The sequence below is a fragment of the Alligator mississippiensis genome, chromosome 10 (assembly GCF_030867095.1).
Source record: "Alligator mississippiensis isolate rAllMis1 chromosome 10, rAllMis1, whole genome shotgun sequence".
In the NCBI taxonomy this organism is placed as follows: Eukaryota; Metazoa; Chordata; order Crocodylia; family Alligatoridae; genus Alligator; species Alligator mississippiensis.
Window position 1 is genome coordinate 20,216,849 of NC_081833.1, and position 22,014 is coordinate 20,238,862.

Genomic DNA, 22,014 nt, shown 5'->3' on the forward strand with positions numbered 1-22,014 from the left:
ATGCAATGTGGTAGCTTTCCATGACTTGAAAAAGGAGTCAGCAGTGAGGACTACGCTTACTAGGCACTACCATATGTCTTATTCAGGTGGGTTGCACTAACCTATCCTGTTTGCCCAATGTGGACAATGTGTTTTATGGTCATGCTTAGTGTTGGCTGCATTTAATCAGCTTCATAGTGTGTGCACCTTTAAAGCCACTACCGTACTTAGACTATGATTCTCATGTTGGCAACATGTTTGCTAAAACTACCAGTCCATACCCCTTTTTTCTCTTCCTGAATCTTACCACCCAGCTTTATATACAGCTCACTCTGAGTCATCTGGAGCCAACTCCTTTCGGGATTAAACTGGATTACCTCAACCAAGGTTTTCAGTTAGTTCAAAGATAACACAGTTTACCCTCCCCTGTGTGAATCAGACACAGCCATTTAAAAACACGGGGAAAAAAGAATCTAGAGTTAAATTGCAGTAAGGTCAATTTTAAAAACTTATTCCAATATGGAATAAATCCAAGTGAGCTCATAGCTTTCAAACACAGTTCAGAACTGTCCCCCAGGACAGTCTACCTCATATTCACAATCCCAAGCCCATCCAGTACAATAAGAGCCGGGTCTGCATTGCCTGTACGGAGTTGCTGTTTGTACCACCCCATTTCTGGGTCATTTCCTCTGAGGCACCAATCACACAAGGCAAAGCATACGCTAAACTGAAGAAAAGAAGACAGGAGAGAACTTATTTTGGAAAAGAGAAGCTACAAAAGAGAAGCTGTGACTCACCTCGGCTGTAGAGGGGGCTGCTGCTGAGAGGGGGTGGTACAGTGGTAGCTGGTTTCTGTGGTTTGGGTTGCACAATAATTTGATATCCTTGCATGAGACGCTGGCAAATGAACTCCTCAAATACCTGCTGGGCTGTCATCTGCACTCCTTCCTCATCCCTCCTGTGCACAAATGTTAATCAGGAGACATGTCAGAGCAAGGATGCTCACCCCATGCCTGCTCTTGGCTCTGTTTTTCCCAGCTGAACCCCATTTCTATGGAATCTGTGCATATAGCACCTTGAGCCTGCACAGATCCAGCTGCAGAATAAGGACATAAGGGAGCTGCATGCCTATTGCTGACACAGATGTGTTCTGAAGGTAGCTGTGACCCAACTGTCTGTCAACATCGACTAGGACCTCTTATAAGAGTTTTGAAGCTAGTAAGACTCATTCTGACCACAATAAAGGCTTGTTTACAAAAACAGTAGTTAAAGTAGTCTCAGCTCTTGCACAAGTTAGCACATATATTAACAATAGACATTTCCATAGGATTTTCCAGAAGATCTCAAATGTTTGCAAAGGTTTGGTAGAATTAAAAAATCTAGAAGTGGTGAAAGACCTCTACCTCAGACCAATTCATCAACCATCAATCAATAGCAGATCATAGAAAAATTCAAACCATTAAGAGTGCATTAAAACTACCAGTCCATACTCCTTTCTTTCCTCCTGAATCTTACCACCCAGCTTTATACACAGACACAGCTGTTTCTTCTACGACATTTTACTTGTATTCTACTGTTTATTACACTTCCCTAGCACCTGGTCTGTATGATTTTTGTCACACCCTGCAAGAAGTTTCATTCCTCCTTAATACAGAAGGAGCTAATACCTCTGTTCTGTTGCTCCAGCTTTTGAAAAGTTTAAAGAGTTGTTGGAAAGAAGATGCACAGCTTTAGGAAGAGTGCTCTGCTAGCAAAGAGGTGTAATTTAAAATTCACATTTAGAATTTCCAGGGCATTTGCCAAAAATTACAGCTGGGGGGGAGGCGGCTTGATGTGCTTCTTACAGGTAAAGAATCAGATCAGGTTCAGTACCTAAATGATTTTTGAATGGGTTCAGTGTTAGACCTTATTCAGTGTTCACTTCTGACAGTTCTAATATATAAGCACAGGGAAGCAGAACTGTCAGAAGTGAACACTGAATAAGGTCTAACACTCAACCCAGAAGAGAAATGTACATTCCATTGGCAACTCAGCTAACTAGTATATGAAGCTCACAAAGCTTTCATCTTCCATTAGATCTACCCTGATGTAAGATACTCTACAGAGGAAGTGCTGGCCAAACCTGTCAATGTCAGCTTCTGGGAGCAGATCATAGCAGCCCTCAGTGTAGTCATTCTGCAAACTCTGGCGGTCCGGGAAGTAGTCCGTGGTAAGAGGGAGGCATGCCGGAGTAGTGAGAGATTTCCAGTCCACCCCAACTGTACAACAGAAGCCTGGCACTACGGGGGGAGCAGACAGCGTCAGAACTGCCTCGTTGCATCACAAGGAGGGAAAGACAATGGGGGCATGTGTGGTCACCCATGAAAAATTAGGAGCAGAAAGAAGGAGAAACGAAGAGTGCATGATGTGAAAGGCAGAGGACAGTTGGGAAGGATGAAAAATAAGCACAGAGTAGGATAAGAGTCACCACGGGGGCGGGGTGGGGGAGGAGAATAAGAGGGAAAGGGGGAGGGAGGGGAGAGAGAAAGACAGAGTTTGTTAAACAAATACAGTGCACATGCTAATTCAATCCCATCATGCAAATGGGATTCAAAGTTAATACATTTAATTGTCTGTTGATTGAAAGCTAGAGCTGATATAAGTGCTGTGCTGCTGAAGTTACTGCAAGTCAGGTGCAATTACACATTATTAAACATATTAAGGGGGAAAAAAAAAAATCAACATTCCAAGTTTGGGCAAGAGAATCAGACCAGCTCTTCCTGCTGGATGACTGCAAGAGGGGCAAGAGAGAAGAATGACAGAGCAGCCTGTTTCTGATAGGTAGCATACAACAGCAAGAGAGTATTTCTGGAGCTACAAAAATAGGAGACAGACCCAAGAGGTACAAAGAAAGAAAAAAAATATCTTGGAAAGCATTTCTTCCCTCCAAAAGCTGCATTTATAACTGTTAATATTCTGGAGATCTAAAAAACAGACTTAAAATCAAATAAATTACATCAGTCATCAATGTATTACAGGGCTGTTTCCAGGGCTCTTTGAATCAGGCTGCACTACAGCCTTCTGGCCAACTACCAGTCATTAATTCATCGTTACAGAGCTATCGCAGCAATAACGCTGTTTCACTTTACCATATACATATTATTTTAGCAGTTATGAGGAGAAAATATATAGTTGCAAAGAAGTGATACCAGACAGACTACTGCAAAGAAGAGTTCTCTAAAGCAGAGATACACTCACTTCTGAAAGAGGTAGACTTCAATAATGGCATCGGAGATATAAACAGATTGCCTTTCTTCTACTTTCACTGGAGTGCCAGCTGCTATCAAATAAGACCTTTAAATTCAGCGGAAGATAGAAAGGCCCATAGCTCCCTCAGCTTTTTATATGAAAATATCTGGCAGAGAAGGAATTCAGAAAATGACGTGGAGACTGATTGCTTAGGCTGGAGCAATAAAGCCATAGGACATTAGGGCAGTATGGCTAACCAGAGAAATGCCTAACAAACCTGACTGTTGCCACATACTCAGTAGATTCCTCATCTACTGGCCTACCAACCCGCAGTGCTGTGGCAGTGCACCAATCACCCTGCCTTTCACTTTGCAGAGCTCTTCCTAAAACCTCCCTCACTTACTCGGATCTGGAGAAGTGGAAACAGCATCTTCCACGGTATCCTTGTTCTGGGTCCGGATGTTTATCCCTACAAGAAACCGGCATGTATTTTCAGTAACAATTTGTGTGCAACATTCATTTTTCACTGCAACAAAATACATTAATTGCACACAAAATTCAAGGCATTTAAAGCCTTTCCTCAGATGTTCATTCAAGTCACTGGACAAAATAAAATACACTAAGAAAACCAATACTTAAAGAAGCTACCTCCCACCAACATCGCCAGTGCTCCCCTGCCCGCCTGTCACATTGCCTGTGGGCCCCCCCGCCCCAAAGACTTACCTGGAGGGAGCTGCAGGAGCCCCGCCTGGCTGCCTTGTGCATGTGTACGTGTGCACATGCACATGGAGCCCCCCGCCCCCCAGTCTCCCCAGCCCCAAGCAGCCCCTTGCAGGCTGGAAATCTACCAGCCTGCAAGGGGAAACCCATAGTTTCCCAGGTTTTTCTCCTTTAAAGAAAATCCATGTTTTTTCTGCAGCAACCAGAAAACTCAGCTCTCTGCTAATAACATCAAAATATAGGAACATAGGAAAGTAGAGCTAGAAAGGACTTCAAGAGGTCATCTAGTACAGTTGCCTGCTCAAGGCAGGATCATTCTTGATTAAGCCATCCCAGTCAAATGTCTGACCAACCTTCTCTTAAAAATTTCCAGGGATGGGGATTCTACAATATCTCTAAGTAGACAGTTTCAATTCTTAGCCACCCTCAAACTCAGAAAGGTCCACCTAATCTCCACCCTAAATTTCTTCTGTGGCAGATATAGGCTATTGCTCCGTGTCCTCTCCCTTACAACCACAGAAAAAGGCTCTCTCTATCCCATTTTTTATTTTATATACCACTGTCCTTCAGGCATCTGAAGACTGTTAATCAAATCCCCTCCTCAGTCTTCTCTTCTTCAAATTAATTAATCCTAGTTCTTTCAGCCTTTCCTCATAATTCACATTTCCTAGGCCCCTAGTCATTTTTGTTCCTTTCTGTTGGACTATTTCTAGTTTGTCCACATCTTTCTTGAAGTATGAGGCCCAAAACTGGACACAATGCTCCAAGGGTTGCTTCACCAATGCCAAGTAGAGCTGAAAATTAATAATAATAATAAATGATAATAATAATAATTTATTGTTATTATTAGTGATATATTTTAGAGTGGAAAACATCAACAAATTTGATAAAAGTAATCAGGGACTGCAACAGGCAGGTAGGCATTCATTTATTATTTTTCAACTTATAAAATGTAGCTGTCTACACCTCTATATCCTTGAAAGGAAAGAGTTAATATACACATATTGGGAGAAGGAAAAACAACAAGTATTGTGGAATTACCAAATTTTGAGATATGTTCTCCTCTCATATATGCTAGGAAAGATCAATACTAATCATGGACTTAAACTGAGTTCCTTTGAATTTATGGTAGTGCAACTGAAAACAAAATCAAACTCTTCATATTTAAAACCTTTAATAGAATGTTATGTTGGTTTGCTTAATTACATTTTCAGCCAACTTAGAGGCTGCATACTTGGCACAAATATTGCCGGGGCTGGGTGCAAAGGTAGCTTTTACAGTTTTATCATACGAGTGGAGATCTAAAATAATGTATTATATAGTTTACAATAATCAGACACTGTAAGAACTGGTGCATTTTTGCCTTTCTTAGTCATGGCAGGAAAGCAAAAAGGCGGCAGGGACAAGTTGCCAGTCATCTTATATCAGCTCCACTAATGCCATCTGCCATCCAGTTCGGGAACTGCAATAAGATTTATTTGCTCTAACCTGCCATCTGGCATTTGCTGGACAATACAGACAACCTGTTAAATCTCAATATAAATAGTTGGGGTAATTTTTCACATGTTGCAACTAACCATGCTGTAGGTAGCAAAAGAATATCCAGTATGATTCACAGACAAATCATGCTGTTACAAATAAAGAGAGATCTGCTCCAATTCACAGGTGACTCATGCTACAGGAAAGAAATAAATATAGGTTCTGAGTCACTGAGACATGCTGTAGTGGCTGCAGATGCTTTGAGAGATTTTAGTTATAAAAAGGTACTCAGATGGAGGAGTTTGAGCAAAAAAACAGCCACAGACAGAACTTTTACTTCATATATGATATATTGTATAGGCCTGAGGAGACTCCCAAAAGCAAACCATGTTTGTTGCTTAAGTACATTTTCTGCCTCTATATTGTTCAAATCATATCTAATAGTTAAAGTGTAATCCAACAATTGTTAGAACAAAACCACAAACTCAGTTTGGAAGGTACACAAGTGAGGCTGGAGATTTAATGAGGAAATAACAAAACAGAAATAACATTAACTTTACTGAGTAATGGGTACAGATTGCCACATATCTAGAGGCACAAAGAAACATTACTGTCATTAAGTTTGCTAGCAAACAGTCTCTTTGGCTTTGTACTGTACATGTGTGGGAGGGAAGAATATATAAGTGTTTCAGTTTAAGAGTCACTTATCTATAATTTAGAAAGCAGATATTCAGAAGTTATGAAAAAAATAGAAAAATGGAAAATAGCCAGACATGTTAAAAAATTATACAAATGACAGTAGTTTTTTGTATAGTGCATAAATACATTCAAAAGATCAGCTGCAAAACTGCAAACGCACAGTTACAGCAACAGAACATTTTGTTTGGCACGTAAGTTTTATTGCTTTTAAGAGATTCATCAGAAATTCTGAACTTCCCGATAATTGAGGTCTCACCATTAAAGGAAGGAGGCCTCACTCCTACTACTCTGCACTCAAGTGCATAAGAGCACATCTTACTCTATCAAGATATTAGCATTAATTTTCACACAGGACCAAACTCCACAAAACATTTAATTTCATGCGAAACTTTTTACATAAACAGTATCAGGCTTAAAGGTCTGAATTTGTGCTTAAGTGCCTTTTGGATGAGCACTCTTAAGGCTGCAAAAGTTCAGCAACCCATCACTTACAATGCAAAAGGGAAAACCCATAGTTACAACTTCTCTTGGAGCTTCTAGTTTACTTCTCATTATGTCCAAACTCTATTCCCTGAGAATTATTAGCTAGTTGAAATAAAGTCAAATTCATTTTTATTTCTAAGCTACATATTTGAAAGAAAGATTTTTTAAGATGATACCTTTTCTTGAAGCAACTATGTTGTTTGCATAGAGTCAGACAAGATTTTGAACGCAAGACATGACCTGAGGAAGAATATCTTGCATTCAAAAGCTTGTCTCCCAATGCTCTTCCAATTATATAGCTGGCCCAATAAAAGCTATCACCCTAAGAAATCCTTGCCTTACATTAATTTCTGGACCATCACAGCTACAATATCACTCTTACTAACATAATCAAGATTAATTTTTCTTTAAATAAAGAAGCAGCATGCTATGACATGATCTAGCACAGCATGACAAACTGTGAAGCACAGAGATACTTACGGTACCTTTTAGTATTTTCATATTGGGACACCAGGAATTAGCTCTCATCCAAATTCACTTTCTTTAAACTGAATACACTGTTTATCTTTAATATTTCTGGAGAATTAACATGTTCTCTACAGTAAAGAATGTAAAATGTAGCTAGAGAAGCAAAACACAACCAATCAACAGCAAGGGCAATGAGTGACCATTATTTGTACAGAGCTTTGGAACCATAATTGTGTCCGGCACTGTTCATTTCTTTTATCCTATAACTCCTGGACTCACTCATATTGCACAGTTTCCCTCCCTGTTGCTTTGTTACTTTAATCATATGTCCTTATCTGCAGGCAATGGATACTCTACAATGTCTATAAACTCTGCACTTACTTTATTGACCAGTACTTATTACCTGCATTGTTGCTGTTGACCAAACTGTTTGAGAACTCCTCTGCTCCACCAAAGGTTAAGCAGGAGATGCTGTCACCTGGATGACGAGAAGCGATATGCCTAGGGAGAACAAGACTCTGGCTGATCAAAGAGAAATACTGTCCCCTATTCCAATCAGAGCACAGTTGCAAAAAATGCGTCTAAGGTCTCAGGTCAGGCTTTGGTGAATGGTGCTCCACACAACATGTTTCAGATGAGGACCTATATGGCAGGAGGCACAGAAGGTGCTTTACCAATGCGCAATATTGATCGAAACAGTTTGGTGCCCTACCAGTGACCTATAATGTATTTCAGTTTTTCCCAACCTTTTTCGCCTCACAGCACACTTACCTAAATAAAAAAGTACCGTGGCAAACTGGATGCCGAGTGGGGAGGGGGGTTAGCGTGTGGCCAGCTGGACACTGACAGGGAGGGGTGGCGCACAGCCAGCCGGATGGCATTTTGGGCTGGAGCCATGCCCCTTGCCTGGCTGAAGCCATACTCCCCATCTGTCTGTGTACGCAGCAGCAGCAGGTGGGGTGTGTGCCTCCAGCCCCAAATGCTGCGACACAACGGTTGGCAAACACCGATATATTCCTGCAGGGTACATCAAGCTAGCTACTCAAATATTTAACTAGGAGACGAATACAGCTAAGTAAGACTTAAGATTTCTAAATTACATACAGATCCAATCTCAGGATCTATAAAATAAAAATTCTACCCTGAGAAGACTATCTTGGATTGATTTATATTCAACAGCCAATAATAAACCAAGAATGGGGGACTATGAAAATCTGGTGTTAATGATCACTTGAATTCAAGATAAAAGGAAAGACTTTGTGCGGGAAATAAATCTCTTAACAAAAGCACAATTTGGGTACTAAAGCTTGGTGAACAAGGTGCCATGGCAATACTGAATCTATGGCACATGGAAAGAGACAAAAGAATCCTAAAATACACCATAAGTTAAAAGGTGAGATTACAATTACCTTGGAAAGAAAGATGCAGGAAGAGAATAAGTCAGTGTGAAAAAAGAACCTGTACAGGAAATGGAGAAAAGTGATGGAACCAAAATAGGAGACTGTCATAGCTAGGGCTCAAAGTAAAATGACAGAGCTGTAATGTGTCAGTTAATGCCAGCCAAAAAAATAAAAGGGGAATAATAAAGGCATTTACAAACACACAAGAACAAAGAGACACTTAGGGAAAAAGAGACTGATTAAAGCATAGGAGGGAAAAGAGACATTAAATTAATATCAAGCCTAAAAGTGGCTATGCTACTGACCTGCTTTATTTAAACAGTATTTTAACAAGAGAAGAATTAAAAAAGCACAGACACAGTAAGTAATACAGACCTTATTAATAAAGATGTAGATATAAAAAGCAAGTAAAGGAGTACCAGGAGGTGGAAGGGGTATCTGCTGTACTGCTCATCGTTAAATGTAGTGAAGGGACCAACCTCCCTAACAAGGAAGAGAATACTTAATGTATATACCAGCTATAGGAGGGAAGTGGGCTTGCCCCTGCCTCAGAGCTGAACATGCTGACACTCAGATCAGTGAAGGAAGCTGGTAGAGTTCAATACATGGGGCAGGCCCGTGAATAAAACAAAATCTTAATTCAATTTTATGAGCAGCCAGCCTCTCTAACCATCAATCCAGCCCTTACATTATGTCTCTTTGTATCTTTCCAGGTTTCATTACAAAGAAGGAGAAAAAGAAGCATTGTAACTGACACTGCTCAACAGTACCGCAAGTCAAAACTGTTCCCTATGCTTGACATGTACTATTCTGAAATGAAGGTCACAGCTTCTGTGAAATGCTTCTCTGCACCAAACACATGTCTATCAACAAGTGAAAAAATAAGTCAATCAGTTACAGGGTACCTCCTGTAGCAATTTCCAGAATGATCACAGCTGAGGCGTACTGCAATGATTATATATTTGAGTACCGTATTTCATACTGTATAAGTCGAAGTTTGAAGCCCAAATAGTGACCCTTAAATTTCCACCTTGACTTATACACTGTATCCCTGGCCTGGCACAGCCAGTACACAGCTTCCAGGCAGGGCTGCAGCCACCACTGTACTCAGCTTCCACAGCATCCACCAGCTCCTTGTCTTCCTGCTCAGGGTATCAGGTAGGGAAGCAGCAGGGATGTGGGGAGTGTGGTGGGAGTGCAAAGCCTGCACTGGAAGGGGGGGAGGGGGGGGCAGGAGTACAGAGCTTGGGTGGCAGGGTATGGTGTGGGGGAGGGTGTGGTTATGTGGAGTGTGAGGGAAGGAGGGGGAAGTGGGGACCCCCCCAAACCCCCTCCCCCCTAACCCCGCCCCCCATGGCACACAGCAGCCAGTAGGCAGCAAGCACTCATGACCCATGCATGCACTGCCGCCCTGTGGCATGCAGTCCTGCTGGCACTTGAACATCACCCCTTCCCCCCACCACCTACACGCAGCAGCAGGGAGCATAGCCTGTCTTTGTTGTGCTGTTTGGAGGGGTCAGGGCTGGGGTCAGAGCTGGGCTCGGCACTTGGCTGGTGTGGCCCAGGAAGCACTGGCCCTGGCCCCTGCGAGAGGCACTGCCTGGGCTGCACTAGCCGAGCACTGAGCCTGGCTCCGGCCCCTCTAGTGGCGCTGGTCTTGTACGTGTCCACCCCACAGGTGTCCTGTGTAAGGGCTGGGGCGCAGCGGCTGAAATAAGTTGACCCCATGTCTCTGATCCAAAAAGATAGGTCGACTTATATGCCAGATCTACAAAAATCCTAACTTTTTGAATCAGAAAAATGGGATCGACTTACACCACATCGACTTGTACACCATGAAAAACAGTAATCTAACTGCACAAACTGCTGAAAAATAAACTATTTCAATGCCTGGGGTCTCATAATAAAACTGTAACATTGGTGCTGAGCATCACAGCCAACTACTATTCTCTTTACCCAATATGTGGCTAGCCTTGTACAAGTGTTTTTTACTTGGAACTGTGCTTTTGCTTAGACAAGTGCTGTGAAAGGTCCCCCCCTAATAACCTCACCTGCCAGTTGCCTCGTGGTAAGCAAGCTCCAGCAGTTCAGCAGAGGAGTGTGTCAAATCCCGCTGCCCGTTGCCCTGCATTTCTGCCATGTTCTGGCGAGTCTGGTGGTGGATCTGGATTGCTTCTCCCGATGGACCTACACCATTATAGATTTATCATCATCACCCCCTTTGCTCTTGTTTCTTCAGTTTTTCCCATTCACCCCAACTCCTTCTGCTCTAGCACAAGCAACGCTAGCTCCAATAAGTTAACATGGTGCCTCTATGGCAGGGGCAGGCAAAAAATGGCCCCTGGGCCAAATCCAGCTGACCAGGCAATTTCATTCAGCCTGCAGGTGCCCACCAACTAACTGTACCCCACCCAGCCCACATCCCTCACTCCCACTCTCATGTGCAGAAGGGCCTAGCCTAGCCAGTACACAGCTTCCAGGCAGGGCTGCTGCTGCCACTGCTGCAGCCTCTGGGAGACCTGCTTGGCTTTCCTGGCATCTAAAGGCACCTCATCTCCCTGCTGCAGCACTCTCTCTTGGCAGGTAGGGAAGCAGTGGGGATGGAGGGAAGGGGAGCTGCAGCTGGGCAGGAACATGGAGCATGGGGCTGGTGGGAGTGTGGAACTTGCACCCAGGGGAGCAGTGGGAGCACGGAGCTTGGTAGGGAAGGGTGTGGGTGTGAGGGAGGGTGTGGGTGTGAGGACCCCCCCCTCGCCCATGGCGCACTGCCCCTGCCACCAGCAGGAAGCAGCAGCAGGCGCTCGGGGCGGCTGATAGCGCATGGCTCCAGTCAGAGCTGCACATGGTGGCAAGGAGCGCAATTCCCTTGCTCTACAGCAGAAGCCAAATGAAACCCTGAAGATTATATTCTTAACAGAAGAGATATTTTTGGAAGGTGTATTTATAAGACACTAAAGCTATGTCCATACTCCAAGGGTTGCTTCTGCTGTAACTTAACAGCAGCACTAGGACACTTGGCGTAGTAACAGCACTGCCAACAAGACATCATTTTTTGCTGGAACATATACCAGTTCCCTGGCAGCTGGCTACGTTTTGCCAGCAGACATGTGCCCCCTTTCGGGGTACATCAGTTAAAGGGCACCATCTTTTCAGACACCCCCCCGCCAGCCAAGAGAAGTTGATAATGTAGACAAAGACTAAGGAAAGGTTGGCACAGTTCAGTGTTTGAATCCTATAAGCACAACACAAAAGTGTATGCATGTCCCTAAGACTCTTACTAAAATACAGTCAGAGCCCCCTCAGTATCTTCTGTCTAATAAAAGCCAGATATTTTCATCTTATGGTTTCTATGCACACCACTGACTGTGAGTTTACTCCCTAGAGAGTAAGAAATGTATAAACTCACTCCACAGTGTTTCCACATTCAGAACACCTGCATTCTTAAGAGTCAAGAGAACCTTTGCTTCACTAAAATGTATCAGTTCTCAACTCACCCCTGATGCAAGTCGATTTCAACTATGACAGATCATTTTGTGGTGGAAGCTTATTGACAGTGGGATCTGTCCATGCATATTAAAGCCACAAACGCTTGACAGGGCAGGGCAGCGATGGTTTGAAAGAAACTAAGTAATAAAGACTTACCCACAGGAAATGTGTGCATCCAGCGCCTCCTGTTGGATGTAAGCTTCATGGGCATGCGAGAGGGCGCAAAGGGGTTTATTAATGCACGCTGTGGTGTATATCCACCAGGCCGAATGTGCAGCATGGATTCTGCGCTGCCTACATGGAACCTCCCTGGCGCGCTGGAGTCTCGCTGCTGAGACTCTAGCATATTCTCAAGAACATCTGCAACACAAAGCTCTAAATTAACATGAGATTAAATACAGGTGAAGTGAAAGAGGATGTTCTACTTCATGAAATAAGGCCATGCAGGGGGGAAGAAGCTAGAGGCAGTATAAAGATTACATCACAAACAGGAAACCAGACAACACAGAATATGGATTTTCTGTGTTTCAGGTGTCCAGGCAGATTTTTAACGCCTAAGGTAAGAAAGCCAGAGAAGAAACTTTTTTTCCCAACAAGCTACAAAGAATTGCTTCTGTCTTTAGATTTTTAAATAATAATATGAGATTCTTGCCCAGAGCTCTAGATATTCCTGACAAGCTAGACAAGAAGAAAACTGAGATAAAGCAGTAGAATGAAGTCACTGTATTACTCCAATTATGTGTCAACCCTGAAAAGGTCAACCTCACATTTTCAAGTCGGATTTTAGGAGAACTGGTTTCCCCTGCAAATATAAGTTGCTAACTACAGATAAAAACCTTGGACTGTTATTGCCATTACAAAATCCCACAAAAGAATCAAAGAGCCAACAAAAAAACCGCAATGGGCTAAATTCAGTCAAGTCCAAAAACAACACTGCACTGAAAAAAAAAATTTACAATAATAGAATGAGGATCTTTTCTAAGTATACAGAGTCTAATGGATTCAGGATGAAACACGTATATCAGAACAAGTAGAAGGCTTAAGGGAGTACTTTATGGATGTTTTTAATGTCAGAGAAAGGCAACAGTGAAGAAACTCCTAAGACCCCATCACCCCAACTAGGTTTAGTGAGGCACAAAGGCTATTTTTCAGATCAAAGCACACACTGGCTTCTGTCAATAGGACCAGATGGGCTCTGTTCCAGAACTCTGAAAAAAATAATCCCCTGTCAGCCCATACGCTGACATCTACAGATGATAAATTTTACTGTAAGTGCTTTACAAACATATCACTCCTCCATTAAAAGGTAAGGAAACGAACACAGAGGAGTGAAGGGACTCAAGTTCATGCAGTTGGCCAATTTCTGAACAAGGAATAGACCCCAAGTCTCCGGAACCCCTGACCAGGGCTCAATTCATTGGACCTTTCTGCCTTCATCAAAGTAACAAAATAACCAGCATGCCATCTTTATTTATACAATGGTCAATATACAAGGAGAATACTGGAGAACTAAAGAGGCAAATGTGGTTCCAGGTTGTGAACAGTATAGCTGGCAATTACTCCCATAACAGAACAAATGCTGGAGTTAGAACTGAGTCAGCAAGACAAACTACAGGAAGAGCAGCTCAAGTTAAACTGATATGATCGATTGTTTTTAAAAAAAACAATATCAGAGCTTGTAAAGGCAGCTGAAGGTTGACAAAATCACTCAGATCTCAGAAAGGGACCTGGGATCTCTTGAGCATATATTAACAACATTTTATAGAAGCAGAACGTTGGCTGCCGTGGTTTCCCTGTTTTACCTGTGGCAGGTTAAGGTGTTAGGCCTATGTTGTATCAGGGTTAAAGGTAGTCTTATGTAGAGTTTAGGGTATGGTTTGGATAGGGATGATCCTGCCTCAGGTAGGGGGTTGGACTCACTAGATGACCTCTGGAGATCCCTTTCAGCCCCACTTTTTTATAACTCTATGACTCTAAAGCCTTCAGAAGGCACTACATGCAGACAGTGAACAACATTAATAAAAAGGACAAGCATGATGGCTAACTCAGCAAGGCAAGAGAAAGAATCCAGAAAGTTATAGCTAATGACAGCAAACCCTCATGGAGCAGAGTTATAAGTGGGGTCCCCCAGGGTTCACTGCTGAGTCCAATTTCCATTATACAGATTCAAAAGTGACCTGAAAATGAAGCACAAGTTGCACGTATCCATATTTGCAGAGGGGACACAGGAGAATTGTGAGATATTATAAGATGATAATAGACAGGGGAAATGGGCAAATCAGTGTCAGAACATGCCTATGTAGGGCAAGGCAATACAAATACAAAAGGGACAAAGATAGCAGAGAGAGAGCACCGAACCCAGACAACAGCAGTGTGCACTGCCAATGAACACTCACTCAACACCTAGAGTTTTGGTGCACATATGAGCAATGCCTCCACTGCCCTGGTTTGGAAGTGGCTGATATGAATTCAGAACCTCTCCCTCTTGTCCCACAAACAAGAGGCATGCTAAGGAACTACCCTATTTGCAGCCGTGCCTCAGTCTGACCTCGGGTGCTGGTGTAGCCCAAGGAGCTGCTGACTTCGTATTGATGCAGATGAAGTCGTGGAATCATCAGGATGTTGGAGATCTTGCCCAGGGAGCTGTCATCAGAAGCCTGGCTCCTCACCTCCTCTGGGGGCAGAGTGCGACTCTGCAGGGAAGGGCTCGATGAGACATCGTAAGAACTAGAGCTCTTCCTGGTGCGACTCTCTCTCTCCCTTACAGACCTGCTGGAGAATAAAAAGAGACATTCAATGGCATGAAAATGAGATTGTCACTTCCTTACCAAGTAGTACAGCTTGTCTTAGCTCGCAAAATCTAACCAAAGCATAGCAAAGAGGAAGCAGCAGCAATCACCTTACCAGTTAAACACAAAAGCAAAATCCAATATGGATGGAAATCGAGAGTTCATCTTTTGCTTAGCTCCCATACCACATGCGTATACTCTCAGCAGCATAGTAGGGAACCATCAGCAGGAACCTGACTGGTAGCCTGTGAAAAGGTTAGTCTACTACTTTCAAACAAGTTCTAAGCGCTTGAGGTTCAGCTCTCTCCATCTTTCCCCACAGTATTTTACATATGGGCAAATGCAGCAAAAAGCTGAAGGTGAACTTAAAAGAGCTTTCCCACAGGGCTTCTTACCTGAAAGTGGTACAGCGCTGAGCTCTGGATGGACCAGGAAGCCTGAACACTTGGGCATCATAGCCATCATAATCAACTTGGATGGGAAGGGCATTCTCAGCATCCTTAGGTGCCCCCAATGCTGGAACACAAACCATTTTATGATGTAACCTTCTTTAAGAATCCTGCTCAAGCTCTAGGATTGCTGGATGAGTTAGAACCATCCAGCTCTCACCAGAGAGAGAGAGGAAGTTATCCCAAAAGATATGGAAAGGAAATGCATATCAAAAGTGCTTCACAAACAAAACAACTACAAGCAGAGTTATCATTACAACAATGAAAGTTAACGACTGGGAATCAAAGTTCAAAGCCCACTTAACTCCTTTCCATGCAGACAGTCATCAAATGTCTTCCAGTTTTTGTGAGGAAATTTGTACATGACCATTTTCCACCAGTATATATGCATGAATGCAAAAATGACCTTAAGAGTAAGGACAAAAAGCATCCCCCACTTCTATTCTCATGTGTGTTCCTGGTAACAAGAGTGGTATTGCAGCAGAAAACCTACTTGGGTGTAAGACTGGGGGTGGAAGGGAAAAAGATCAATTCCCAGAAGGTCACTGCCCTATTAAACATGCTGGTTCCCAAGGACCCTCACTCCCGGCAAGTGCTGTTTGGAGGTTTTAACTTCCTCCGCTCCCACATATACCAATTTGCAGAGATCACACAGCCTCTGTGGAGGCTGCTAAAGAAAAAGGTGTAGTGGGAGTGGGGAGACAGCGAGCAAAAGGCTTTTTGTTTACTTAAGGGGGCATTAACCGCGACTCCTGCTCTGGCATACCCTAACCCATTGAAGCTTTTCGATATTAAATTGGCAACGAATTAAATAGCTCTATCAGCTGTACTGCTACAAAAAAATTCAGACAGCAAACTGGTACCCATAGCTTACGAATCTCGCAAATTGACAGGTCCAGAGATTAATTTTAACCAGTGTGAACGAGAGGGCCTGGCTGCAGTATGGGCTGTTCAAAAATTTGAAGGACTCACAGAGATGGGCCCAGTAATCATCCAGACACATCACTCACCCTTAAAGTACATTTTGTCAGGAAACCTGACAGGGTCTGAAGTGTCCAACACCCAGATCACCCAGTGGGCATTGTTCCTGACCGGATGGGGAGTTGGACATGAAACCCAGTCTAAGGTGGATATGCTCCCATATGCTTTGTTAATAGAAGGCACTACTCACCAGTGCCCTGGTACGGAGCCTTGCCAAGGGAACACGGGGGTCACAGAGGCTCCACCACTGGAAGAAAACCCAGCAGTGAAGGATCAGCCTACCCGTGTGTGGTTTACAGATGGGAGCTCTAGCTTTGAAAATGGAAAGTGGTTTACTGGATATGGAGCAGTGAATTTAAATAATGATCAGATAGGGGGTCCCTTGCCATTGGGGTACTCAGCTCAAGCTGCTGAAGTACCAGCCCTGAGGGAACTCCTTGAACAGCATAACCCACCTGAAGGGAAATTGTGGATCTACACTGACTCTGACTTCTGTGCTAAGGCTCTGCTATACTGGATATGTAATTGGAACAAAGCTAATTGGCATGCCGCTGATGGCAAAGAAATTGCACAAAAGGGTGACTGGCAGGCAGTTTGGAGATGGATTCAAAGGCATTCATCCTCACTATACATTCAACATGTTAAAGGTCATCAAAAGGCTGATACTTTAGAAGCCAAAATGAACCAATTAGCAGACACCGCAGCAAAGAAAGGAGCATGGGGAGACACTGCCGTGGTGCAAACCCGGTCCTCGAGCCACCAAAATTGGAAGATTCAGGAGGAGTATGCTGTTCATCAGGAAACTGGAGAAGTTAGATGGGTACCACCTCCAGAGTATAGAGAGGAAATCATAACTGCTTGTCACGGCCTCAGGCATGAGGCACCTGAAACCACAACAGCTAGGGTGCAGGAAATTGCCTACTGGCCAGGGATATCCAAAGATGTGAAGGAGTGGGTGCAGAATTGCTTGTACTGTGCAGGGGAGGGAGCAAAACCAAAAGACCCCAGACTCCTCTTCCATCAAAAGCTAATGGGTCCGTGGCAACGGATCCAAATGGATTACATTGACAAGCTCCCCCTCACAGCATGAGGAAACCAGTACTTGCTAGTGGTTATAGACTCCTTCAGCAGGTGGGCGGAGGCATTTCCTATGTGCACCCATACTGCTGAAGCCACAGCAAAGAAACTCTGGACAGAGGTAATATGCCGGTTTGGAGCTCCTAAAATCATTGACTCAGACCGAGGTCCCCATTTCACTGGGGCTTTTGTTAAACAACTGCTGCAAGCCTTAGGTATCAGGCAGCAGTGGCACACTCCTCACCACCCTCAGGCATCTGGGCAGGTACAGCAAATGAATAGGACAATTAAGGAGTTGCTAAGGAAGGTGGTAAATCAAACAGGTACAGACTGGGATCTTAAGCTTCCTTTGATCTTAGCTGCTCTCCGGAGCGGGAACCGCTTGAGAACCAGCCTCCAGGCCTACCAGATTCTATTTGGCAAGCAGATGGCTCTAATACCCACCGGGCTTATCCCATACCCAGACAATCTGGACAATCCACAGCCCACAGAAATTAGTGAAGGGGTGATAGAACTCCCATATCGTTTGAGGCAGCAGGAGCTGCAGATTAATTAAGCTATTCAGCAAGCTCGGCTGCGAATGGACAAGCAGCTCGAACAGCTTCCCAGGCTTTGGGAAATTGGACAGTCGGTCAAGTACCTTAGACTCACCCCAAAGGCACATGTCCTAGAGTCCAAATGGATTGGACCCTTCACTATTATCAATCGATTGAGCCCAACCGTGGTCCAAATTGATAAAAGGGGAATTGGGAAAATGGGTACGTGTGTCCCAACTGAAACTGTTTAAAGGGGCGGAATAGATCTAACTCTGAATCTAGCCTTGTTAATAGGATTCCTTGTGTCATGAGGAGAGCATCCCAGTGACCCAGCTTGGAGAAAAAGAAAAAAAAAAAAATTAGTGAGCCACCAACTACCTGACCCTCGAGGAACAGGGTAACCAATCTCTTAATCCTGCTGGCCACCCTTCTTGGCTAGCAGGAAGGAACGGCTCTGAGCCATTGGTAGATACGCATCAGATGGGCTGATGAGTGCCCACCTCAATGTTGAGGCAGGGGGAGGCCAGAGAAGTCTTTGACTTGTTACGGCCATCCTCCTGTAGGTAATTGCTCCTCTTGTTTGCAAAATTCTGAATTAAAACAGGTAACACCAATTAATCTCCCTCTCCTCCTCCTCCCCTGCCTTTCTAAACCAACCTTTCCTTTAATACAGAACTTTGATATGGAGACCCTTAGTCTATGGGGAGTCCTTTTCCTGTGGATTCTCCTGGTTAATGGCAGCCTTCACTATAATTTAGACAGTAAAGTGACATTACAGAGCAAAAGTGTCAAGTGCTGTCTAGAGGTAATTAGCTGTGGCAGCAGCCTTGAAGGCATCCAAGACTCACAGTAGCCCTCTCCCCAGCCAAAAGGATGCTGACTCTGGGCTGCCCAGTCTTGGCAAATTCGAAATGGTATGAGTGAAGACAGCCTGCAGGATCCCTTTAACCCTATCATCTTCCTTAAGTCCAGGTATAATCCCCATGCAGAATGTGTCGGACTGAACCCTGGCAGGGTGCTGTTTATCATAATGATAATTTTAACATTCCTAATTATATTCCTATATTGCAGACTTGTTTCCACCCTACACACAGTACATGCTAGAATATATGAGGTTAAAATACTAGCCCAAATACTTTAGTGACATCACCCTGATGGCCGATGTCAAGAGGGGGAATAATGTAGCAGAAAGCCCCCTTTTCCTCTTGCCTCCATTTGCTTTCCCCTCTTTGGCTATGTTTCTCCTCTTCTACCTTCCTCTTTCTTTCACGGAAAGATAAGGAATTGTGTTTTAAAGTTTGTATGTGAGCATTTTGTATCTCCCTTTGTATTTTGGTATTTTTATCTATTTGTGTGCCACAGCATTACTCTTGTAGCTTATATTTTATACTCTTCACCATTTAACTAAAGGTGTTTTAGTTTTAGAAGTAAGTTATACACTGTAACAATGTTAACAAGGGCAGGAATCAACACCCCCCCCCCCCCCCCCCCCCCCCGCATCAGGCAGGCCCCTGAAAGAGGGAATCAGTGATTGAATGCGTAACACAGTAGCCAGCTTCAGTAACAAGCGCAATTAACACCTGAGGAAACCGCAGATCAACCAAGGGAAGAAATCAATAGGAGACAATGTAGCAACCGGGAATTCTCTAAACTTCACTGTTCAAGGGCTAGAAGCCCTGGTCTGAGTTAATCAACGCTGGGGACCAACTTTTGGGGCTGAATAACTCCAGATCGATCACTCCCAGAGGCCTACTCATGACAGCAGTAAATTAATCAAAATTCATCAACGCACTCCCAAACCTGTACGTACATGCAGACAACCCCTGGGGCTGACAGATGCCATCCAGTAGCCACCGAGGGGGAAGTCCCACAAGGATCAATGACCCCTGGATTGGGCAAACCTGAAAACTGGGGAGTCACCAAAGTCTGCCAAGGACAGATAAAAAGCAGTGAAAAGTGACCCTCAGGGGCACCGTCTTGATCTCCAACTTGACCAGCACCCGACCTGTCCAGCCAAAAGGACCAGCCAGCCACCCCTTCTGGAGGATAACACCACGCTGGAAGAAGTCTTGACTGGCCATCGACAGCAGATTCCAGCACTTGTGGGATAGGTATACCCAACTCTTGTAGCTCGCTACTGTGCGTGTGCTTGTGAGGGGACCAGCCCCAAGGTTTATGGTTTGACTTCATTACAGTGTTTCAATCTGCCTAATAAACCAAAATTTTTAGGATCCCGAGCTGGACATTTGTAGCCAACACTAATGCAGGATTCTAAGCTTTTCATGCTGCAATTCTGCACTTATGGCACTAACAGCATCTCAAGGAAGGCAACCAAGGTCTACTTTTTCCATTCTGGTGCAAAAGGGTCAAAGACAATACATCAGGGGTGCCAAACATACGGCCTGTGAGCTAGATCTGGTGCAAAACTTTAATGTGGAGGAACCTTCCTGCAGTTGCAGCCAAGCACCAAAGCCTGATCATGATATCTTATAAAATACACGTTCATAAATGGTAATAAATGGCAGTAATGCCTATGTGATAAACATAGCAAAGTGATAAATTTTTTATAAATGGCCCCAACAACACTCCCCCAACACTAACATTGACATCTCTGCAATACATCAAATTGATACCATCTCTCCTCTAGCCAGCTGACAAGCAGTCAGGCCCAAGATCTAATTCCATTCCACATAAGCCACTAGCCAGAAAGCCCTCTTATAAACCTATCAGCACAGTGGGCAATATAGATCTTGTTCTCCTGCCATTTGTTACAATTATCCCCTTCTCGATACCATCAGCAGTAGTTCAACCACAGTGCCATGGCCTTTTTAGAGCCATTTATTATTTTAAAAAATAAAAAATAAAGCAAGGAGATGGGTCATTCCAGCACTGAATTACTCACAGGAGTCTCTGCTGTTTTTCGCCCTCTCAATCAGTGACTGGAGACCAGACACAGGAAACGTGGCAAAGGAAACAAAAAAAATAAGGATACAGGTCAGCATGTTCCAAGAAGACTTCCCCCCAACTATGATTGAACATCAGACTTAATACTTTGTGCAGAGCTTTGCAGTTTATTCTGCTGACACACTCAGGCAGCCAGACTTCCTCAGGCTCCAGCTCAGAGATTATGCAAGAAGATGGACACTCAGTCACAACCCCCAAAGTAAAACTCATCTTTGCCAACAAGACAGCTGTCTCCTCACTCCCATGGACACTTCAGTGTTAGATTTTCCCATGGTGAAAAAGGGCTGTTTATATTCCATATTAGCAAGTGACTATATTTTACCTTTAAATTCCTTAAGCTTTCTTCTAGCCCCATTCTGTGAAAGGAAAGTCTTCATACTAATCCCAGGCCTAGAACCCCTTTATCACTAAGAATCACAGCTGTACTTTCACTTGTCACTAGCATGGAATCCTATCACTACTGCTTCACCTATACTGCCACTGTTTACCTACACTGCTACAAAGAATTTGATATCTGGCACCAAAAAGCATTAAAAGCATTCTTGAATGAAAAGAAGGCATAAATCCATGCTGGTCAGAACCAATTTAGTACAGCTGAAGAGCAGCTGGAAAAGACTAGGACTCAACAGTACGCTATAGCTAAAGAGATCAGCTTGCCTACTTGACAGGAAGAGATCAACAGCAGCCAGCCTACCTTCTTTCCTGCCAGCTTGATCCGTGGAGTGAAACTGTTACACAGGAGCTGGCTTTTGGATGTGTAGAAACTAAAAAGGAAGAGCAAAGCTGTTCAGTAACTTTTAGAAAATTAATTATTTAAATAAAAACAAGCAGCTGCTTAACTACTGAATAAGTGGCCACTGAGTGTGGGTTAGTATCACCTGGATCCTACTCCAGAAGGATTCTTCTGGAGACAAGATGGAGACAGCAAGACAAACAAATAAACAGCTGCATGCAAGATCAAGACAAAGCTGTATAGTCCAATAAAGCCACATTATTGCATTCGCACACACACTCAACCTGCAACTCCTCACACCCTAAAGAACTGCCTTCTCCAGTTCCCCTCCTCTTTCCTCCCAAAACTGTTCAGTTCATAACAGCACCTGCCATTGGTAACTCTTTTGCAATCTACTTGGCAGTAGCTGGCTTCAGTTGCTTACAAGTCATGCCCCAGCCAAGACCTCTTCTATTTGAATTTATCTCAAAGAGTTGACCGTTATAATTTGCTTTGCAGTCAGAAAAGGCAAAATCTGGAACACTGCTTTTATGTAAGGCATAG

General features: G+C 43.7%; 1 protein-coding gene across 11 annotated transcripts in view; it reads right to left on the minus strand.

Moving 5' to 3' along the window:
- Positions 1-22,014, minus strand: part of DEPDC5 (DEP domain containing 5, GATOR1 subcomplex subunit) — an 81,498-nt gene that overhangs the window by 37,027 nt on the left and 22,457 nt on the right. For 5 of the 11 annotated variants that reach the window (XM_059713528.1, XM_059713529.1, XM_059713525.1 and 2 more), the window contains exons 18-27: positions 21,433-21,502; positions 20,677-20,713; positions 15,127-15,247; positions 14,491-14,714; positions 12,099-12,302; positions 10,508-10,643; positions 7,460-7,557; positions 3,611-3,676; positions 2,102-2,285; positions 777-937 (exon numbers count right to left, since the gene is read on the minus strand). In XM_059713528.1, coding sequence (XP_059569511.1) covers positions 777-937; positions 2,102-2,285; positions 3,611-3,676; positions 7,460-7,557; positions 10,508-10,643; positions 12,099-12,302; positions 14,491-14,714; positions 15,127-15,247; positions 20,677-20,713; positions 21,433-21,502 — 1,301 coding nt within the window. The remainder of the gene's footprint in view (positions 1-776; positions 938-2,101; positions 2,286-3,610; positions 3,677-7,459; positions 7,558-10,507; positions 10,644-12,098; positions 12,303-14,490; positions 14,715-15,126; positions 15,248-20,676; positions 20,714-21,432; positions 21,503-22,014) is intronic. The other 6 variants (XM_059713530.1, XM_059713524.1, XM_059713532.1 and 3 more) reach the window with 3 other exon arrangements.